At 49.3% G+C, this 7957-nt stretch overlaps 1 protein-coding gene across 1 annotated transcript; it reads right to left on the bottom strand.

The window, feature by feature from the left end:
* Positions 1–371: 371 nt before the first annotated feature.
* On the bottom strand, positions 372–7152 carry LOC105820080 (chromosome unknown open reading frame, human C20orf85). The gene is made up of 4 exons (XM_012656488.1): positions 7037–7152; positions 5066–5147; positions 3152–3253; positions 372–541 (listed from the first exon to the last, which is right to left on the bottom strand). The coding sequence occupies exons 1-4, from the start codon at positions 7102–7104 to the stop codon at positions 380–382; spliced, it is 414 nt and encodes a 137-aa protein (XP_012511942.1). The 5' UTR covers positions 7105–7152; the 3' UTR covers positions 372–379.
* Between the last annotated feature and the right edge of the window lie 805 nt (positions 7153–7957).

Below are 7957 nucleotides of genomic sequence, written 5' to 3'. Positions count from 1 at the left end.
TATAAGTACAGATGGTGATAGGTGCAATTGAAAACTGCATGAATTGACCTAGACAAATATTTTAAAAGTTAAATCGATTATTGTTTTTCTGTTAAAAGCTATACCTAGAAATTCCCAAAGTATCAAAAAAACCACTGAGAATCAATTTTGCCTTCCTCATTACATTAGCCAAGAACGGGTATGTACGTGAACATTCTGGAAGGGAGGCGCTGCTGAACTGAGACCGTCTAAGGCACACTTTGTGTTCTTTGCAACATCCCATGAGCAAGTTTGCAGGGAACTATGTCCTCAGGGACGCGGGCGAGTTCTTCCCTCCCCTGGCCTGGGCCCGGGTGCCCGGCGCCTGCCATTCGTGCGCCAGGCGGGGCGCGGGCTGGACTCAGTGCACGCCCTGCTTGGGCCAGCGCAGCTCCCTGGCATACGCCCCTTTGCAGCTTTGGATCTCGATGTCGTGCTCCAGGCACTTGTTCAGGCCTGGCACCGCCGACCTCCAGCCGATGAAGCCCTGCGTCGTCTGCGGGACTGGCGGGGAGGGGAGGACCTGCAATGGAAATGCAGGGGTTCAGACACCGTGGGCCACAGCGGCACGAGGCGTGTCCCGGAGGTACCCAGGGCTGGGGCGGGAAAGACAGAGGGAAAAGCCAGTGTCCCCAATGAGTGCTGAAAAAATAAGCACATTCCAATCAGCTGGACCCTAAGGGTCACGTCTTCCCTGGAAGTGATGGACATCAGACGTGTTTCTTTATCTCGTAATGCTTCACGTATTTAATTTATGACATCTGGTAAAATTTTTATTTGGTAAGAGAGCAAAATAAATAAATTAATTAAAAATAAAAAAGGTAAGATGCAAAAACATCAAATACTACAGTCTTCATTGCCCTTTATAAAATATAGGGCAATGTCATTAGATGGTTTTCTGTTTGTTACGACTGTTTTTATCAGAAGGCTCTGACACACGTGTTTACACACACGCACATCCACCTGGATGCACACGTGAAATCGTAGAGACCGTGGGAATGAAAAACAGTAGAATTTAATTAAAAAACCAAAAGGAAAACGGGCTTCTACCTGGAATGAAAAAACACACCTTCGTTCGTCAATTCCTTGGACAGACTTGACATTTTTGGAAAACAAGAAGGTAAACGTTTAGGCAGGTTCCCCTCATCTCCTTTTGAAATAATCTGTTCTGCTCTTATCAGGTGATTTGAAGAAAGGCAACAGCGAGGGATGTTTGCTCTAACAGAAGAACCAAGATAAAGAGGTTTAATACGCTTTGGTTACAGTCCACTCTTACTAGCAGAATCTTCCAGCGAGGTGGCGGGAGGCGGGCAAGGTTCTGAGTGGTCCGGAGGCCCCTGGTGGACGAGGCCCCTTAGCACATGTTCTTGATGTGTCAATCAATCTCCTGAGAGGCTACGTGTAGGGAGGGTCACCAGTGAGCACCAGAGTGGCCAAAGTGTCCTTGAGCCGCCTACGGGCAGATTGCGCACAGGGAAGCCGTGTCAAAGCGCTTATCAGGCCAGGCTCTGGGAACACACAGACCAGCTTGCACGTCTCTCCAGCTTGCAAACGAAATGCAGGTGAAATCCACCAGAGACGTCACGTTTCATCCACCAGATTGGCAGAGGGATGAAAACACCAGTTAACCAGGGCGTTGCAGGAGTAAGGGCAATATCGCAAGTGTGTTCTGAAAATGCGACTGCAAACACCCTTTGGCCTGACGATTTACCGCTAGGCATTTATCCTGAGATATCGTAATAGCCACCCATGTGCACACCGATGTGAGTGCGAGAGACACCTCAAGGCCCTGTTTGTGCAGCCAGTGACTGGACGGAACCACACGGCCATCCACAGGAGACGCAGTGACGCCACGGAGCACAGTTAAAAGAAGGAGGCAGCGCTGCCTGCTCCAAGACAGAACAACCTCTAAGATAAACTTCTAAGAGAAAGAGGTGCACAGAACTCTGCAAGATGTGGTACAAGCTGTGTCATAGGAAAGCAAGGCTGGCGAGCCGTGCGTGTGCCTGCGTGTGCATTGCTTCTGTGCAAGGGCGCGGTGGCTGGGGACAGCAGCTCCTGGGAGGAGGGAAGGAGGCTTTCCACAGCTTGCCCTTTTGGGTATTAAGGTTACCTGTTAAAAATAGGTATATTCTTAAAGACTCTGGTCACCGAAGAGGGGATGGGAAGGTGGAAGATGGAAATCATTTAACGTTTCTTGGGCAAGGAATTAGGTTCGGAGGGAAGCAGAGGCTAAGTACCTTTCTCACCCGAATCGAGGTCCTTGTCCCTACCCTCCACCCAACAGGCTCTGTCTCCGCCCTTGTCCCTAAGCAGGAGTCTCACTTAGGAAGAAAGGATGTTTTAGTTTGTTCTGGCCGCTGGGGGCTCCTCAGCTCAAAGGGTACCTCCACAGGGAGCCTCTCCTAACTACCCCATCCTCTCTCATCCTGCAACATATCACCTGCCTGTTTCCTCCTTGGCGACTAGCATATCAGATAAGAATTTTGTTGATTTTCTTGTTTAATGTTGGTTCCCCTGACTCAGGCCATGGGCTGGGGTCCTGTCTTCTTGTTCATCATTGTTTGCCCAACCAGGCACCTGGCACCTAGTGATGGCTGAGAATCACCAACCACCCTCTAAAAATGCCGGGTATTGTTCTAAGTCCTTCAGGCACATCACCCTACGGAAGCCCGACGCTGCTCCCAGAAGTAGGTGCCTCATTAACTCGGGAGGAAATGGAGACAGAGAGGTCAAGCCACTTGCTCAAGATCACACAGGAGATGAGCAGCAGAGCGGGACTTGGATCTCAGCAGTCTGCCTCCAAGCCTGGGCCCATACCCTCTCTGCTTTCCTGCCCACGCCCTGTGACTGTTGGTTGAAAGAGCACCTTAAGCCCCTCCTTTTCCTGGCTTCCCTCCACTTCTGCTGAGCAAGAGTCAATGTCCCTCGCATATGCATACGCAGAGGCATTGAACCTGGTAAGTTTCGCGTGGCTGGGCTCGGAAAGGGCGTGGAAACCGGACTCCGCACGTGCCGGGCGCTGCTGGGTTCTTACCTTTGGCTGTTGGCTTTGTGCACCTGGAGAGATCAATTTCCAATGGGGCTTATTTCTTATTTAGAAAAATGAGTATTTAAAAATGACTTTTCCAACCTTGATGTATTTCTCCACTGGGGTCACTGGCCGGATGCGGAAACGCTCAGGAAGTTCGATTTTGGGCTTTGGGGTGGGGGGTTCTTCTTCACACTTGATCAGCTGAAACAGAATCCCCAGAGACGGAAACCTCAGGCCGAGGCAGGGGAGGTGCTCTCTTTATCGCCCCCCCCCCGGAAAACCACATGTGACAAGTGAGGAGAGCGGGGCTCAGGCTTGTCCCAGTCACACAGCCAGGGAAGAGTGGCGTGGGGGCCGCAGCCCCCTCCCGCTGCTCGTTGCAGCCCACTGACTTACATTCCCCTTCGGAGGAACTGGGGAAAACTTGATGGGTTATGGACTCCAATTAAAAGGTGCCAGAAAGATTACAGGACCCACCTTTAAAATATTAGAGGAAAGCCTCCACTCCCCCTTTTAATTTTTAAAGTGATTTTGAACTCTTTGAACGCCCAATCTAATTACATATAAGGAATATTAATATAGACTCTTTTATGCATATTATATTAATAAGAACTCATTTTATGCATAAAATTTCAAATTGTGTAACTCTCTAAGAATTAACAAAACTCATTAGGAATGGCATAATTTCAAAGCTAGTGGGGTGGGGTGAATTACAAATGGAGCTTACGCTGCCTTGAATCATGACTGTTTTGAATTATACAGTTCTTTCATACTGCATCCCTCCGAAAAAGTGTGCCTTCCTCGTGTTCTGTCCTGGAGATGGGGCGAGAGGTTGCAAGCTGGTGGCCACCACTCCACGGAAGCCCGCGTAAGCAGTCTATGTGTCTGTACAGTGTTTGACACATCTGAGCCACTATTCTAGACTCGGAAGATTTCATTTGAACACCTGGATTTCTGGACTCTCTGGCAATGCGAATATGCAGTTGGCCTCCTCATATGGTAGCAGTCTGCTGGGCTGATGGTGGCGCCACTTTGGACAAAGCCAGTGGTCTCTTTGCCTGAGTCCCTACCTCTCCCTATTAATCATGGGCGGCCGTTCTCCTGTTTCTGTCACCTGTCTGGTCCCTGTAGACTGCTGGACTTGCCATCACTGGTTTAGGGAATGCCAAGAGTATTTTCCCAACAACCTCTCATCTGCCACTCCATCTCCAGGCCTGACTAGGTGTCCACAGACCGTCTTATTCTATCTGCACCTCATAATTGCCCAATTAGGCAAGTAGGACAATCACCCCATTTTATAGATGGGAATTGGAGGGCAGGTGGCCATGGAATCAGATTGACCAGCTTCTCACCTTGGTGTGGTCCTTATTAGTTGTGTGAATTTGCAGTTTTTTTTTTTTTTTTTTGAGACAGAGTCTCACTGTGTTGCCCGGGTTAGAGTGCCGTGGTGTCAGCCTAGCTCACAGCAACCTCAAACTCCTGGGCTCGAGCGATCCTTCTGTCTCAGCCTCCCGAGTAGCTGGGACTACAGGCAAGAGCCACAATGCCCGGCTAATTTTTTCTATGTATTTTTAGTTGTCCGATTAATTTCTTTCTATTTTTTGTTGGGGCTGGGGTCTCGCTCTTGCTCAGGCTGGTCTCGAACTCCTGAGCTCAAACAATCCGCCCGCCTCAGCCTCCCAGAGTGCTAGGATTACAGGCATGAGCCACCGCGCCTGGCCTACAGTTTTTTGAATTTCCCAATCTGTAAAATCGGCCTAAATGAGCTCCTCTCTGCACAGGGGGCCGCGTGCAGATTAACGAGCTGTTTCTGAGGAGGCACCTGGAACGTGCCAGGCATGTAGTAAGTCCTCGGTAATTTGTGGGAGGAGGGAACCTTCTGGTTTCAGAGTTAGCAATCTTTGCCTACAACATGCTCTTTAATTTTATTCTCGCAAATTATAGACCTCATAACCATTCATACTTCAAAATGATTGATTCCATAACCTCAGGACTCATAAAATTTATATTTACCTCCTCGAAGGGGGTTGTTAAAAACCCCCAGTTCTGGGGCCAGTTTTGCCGTGCTTCGGATTCAGCCTTCAGACGGTATCTCCTGAAAAAGAAAGTTCCTGAGCGCTGGGCAACATCTGAAAGAGGCTCGGGCAGGGAAGGTCCGTTGGGGAAGATCTTACCGTCCTCATGCATGTCGACTGGATGGCTGTTCTGTGCCAGGGACGGAGCTGGGTGCCGGAGCCAGGCCCCACCACTGAGCTCCTCCCAGCACCGAGGGAGACCCGCGGCTAACGAGAGACGCTGGCTGGATGTGACGGCGGGGTGGGAAAGGTACTCAGGAGCAGACAAGTCTGGGCTGACTCTGTCCCAGGGGACTTCCAGGTATCAGAGCCCTTACTTCGGAGGCCCTGTGTCCCATAGTGATGGGCATATATTAAACGGTTATGGAGGCACGTAGTAAATACCCTTGTCCTCAGGGCAAAAGCAGTAGGAAGTGAGGCACTGGGGTGCAAAATGTAAGGAGGCGCTCACTCCCAGGGTCCTGCCAGTGCAGTGTCAGCATTTATGTGACCTTGGCATTGAGCACTTCCTTACATACTGCAAGAGGTGCCTCACTTGCCCACCCTGACCCAGCTCTGCTTTTGTCCCCAGTAATGTAATTTACATATAGCTACCCGAGAGTTGAGTCGCAGTAGATGAGCTGGCGTCTCACATTGTGCAAACATCTAATTAAACATGTAGTCATTTTGATTTTTCTAGCTTCCTCTATTTTGGAACCAATTATCTGCACATGTCGGCAGCCCCTAGGGTCTTGACAGTTTTGGAGACCCCGGCCAAGTTCTTTGCCCTGAGCACTGAGCATCTGAGGCAGAGTCTACTTCCAGTCAATATGTAATGTGAGCCACAAACAGGAGCCACATACATAATTTCAAATGTTCTAGTGGACACGCTAAAAAGAAAATAAAAATAAACAGATGATATTCATTTTAATAAGCGTTTTTTCTGTATGAACCTTTGAAATCTGTTGTATATTTTACATTTACAGCTCATCCCAATTTGGACCAGTTACATTTCAAGTGCTTACTAGCCCTGTGCCCTGTTCACAGAGGAGGAGCCATCTGATTTGGGTTTTGAAGGATGAGTAGGAGTTTGGTGGAGAAGGAAGGAAAGGGCATTTTAGACGGAGGGAACAGACCCTGCTATGGCAGTATCTCCTACTGGGGATACTTGGCTAAAGTTTTTCTAAAAAAATTAATAGCTATGTATATTATGCCAAATGATACAGGTTTTCCATTTATGAGAGTGATGTAAAGTTGCCTATAAATTTATTAAGTAAAACCCAATTTAAAGACAAATATGAAGTGACTAATACAGGTTTTACAAGGAAACGGTAGTTCAGGCGGTAAGCAGTTCTGCTTCCTTGTAACTAAAACTAAACCTAAATTCGTAACTTCCCATATCGGTTAAAACTTCAAAGAGACGGGATAGTATTTAGCACTCTGCTAGAATATCAATTAAAAATACCCATTACAAATGTCTGCTGATGGTAAATCTTTTAGAAAATGGTTGTTTTTTTTAATTAAAAGTTCTTATTACTTAAAAATCCAGGAAAATCATTGAGAGTTAAAGTGCACTTGTATCTCTCATTCAAATTGGGCAAATATTAAGATTTTTGTTTTCTTTTAAATCGGATCAATTTTAAAAATAAGAACATGTTGGTCGACCCTCAAGAGCAAATCTAGTCGGTGCAAAATCTCTCACGTCTCCGCCTCCCCGATGGGCCTGACAGGACAGGGAGGAAGACTCACCTGTCGCCCTCGTGTCCGTAACGTTGTCCCCTTTTACTAAGGCCCCTGACCATCCTCAGCGCACGCCCCTCGCGCCCAGAGGTCGAGCACCTCCCGGACGTCGTGGGGAAACAGGCCGCCAGGTGCGCACACTCCAGGTGGGAACCCCCCAGCCCACCGGGTTACCGGATCCCGGCGTTACCAGATCTTGTCCTGGGCCACAAAGTTCATGCGTTCCGCGGCCTCGGTGCCGAGCGGTTTCTGCGCCATGGGGTCTGGGGTCTTGGTGCGTCCCGCAAGCTCTGTCCCAGGGCACAGCGTCCCCGTCGCCAGGGAGACCGGTTGCCAGGCGACGCAGGGCACGGAAGCTGAGGCGGGGCCGCACCTGGCGGGGGTGGGGTCCTGGGCTCCTGCCACGTCGTTGGTCCCAGGCTTGCAGCCACCCTCTGCTTGAGCCTGAGCTTTTCGCCCACCTCCCTGCTCACCTGCTCCTCTGCGGAAAACCTTGGGGGAAGCTCCAGACCCGACCACCACCTGTAACCACTACCTAGAGATCAGGAAACAGAGCGTCGATGGCCGCCCTTAGCGGCGTGCACGGTCACAACTCTCCTCTGGGCCTTGGGGACGTCTCTCTGCAGGGATTAGTGTTGCCATTGCCTGAACTTTGTGTGCATGGAATCATCCAGATGTTCTTTGTGCCTGGCTTCTTTTGTCCAATGTCGTGCTTGAGAGGTCGGTCCACGGGCTGTTTGTGGCCCTAGTGGGTTCATTCTTCTCCGGGAGAGCGTTCCAGTCTTCCAGGGACAGACATTGTCTTCGAGTTTTTGGCCATCAAAAAAGTGCTGCTGTGAATGTTGCTGCACAGGTCTTTTGGAGAATATATGCGTTTGTTGGCACTCACTCTTTATAACGTTCCTAAATGAAGTTCATAGATGACATTACCTGCAGTCTACACCCTCCTCTTTCATGCCCATCAGCATTAATCATACTGTCACGGGGGTGCTCAATCGGTGTTTGTTGATTGACTCATTGACATCCCCAGGCTTCTACCACACCGTGTTGTCAGGGCCTGGAACTGAAAAATGGGTCTGAGACGACAGCAAGGAGAATGTCTGCACAGGGT

Source organism: Propithecus coquereli, unplaced genomic scaffold, assembly GCF_000956105.1.
Source record: "Propithecus coquereli isolate 6110/MARCELLA unplaced genomic scaffold, Pcoq_1.0 Scaffold503, whole genome shotgun sequence".
Taxonomy (NCBI): Eukaryota; Metazoa; Chordata; class Mammalia; order Primates; family Indriidae; genus Propithecus; species Propithecus coquereli.
The sequence above is the reverse complement of the archived record's forward strand: the minus strand, read 5'-3'. Positions and strand labels throughout refer to the sequence as shown.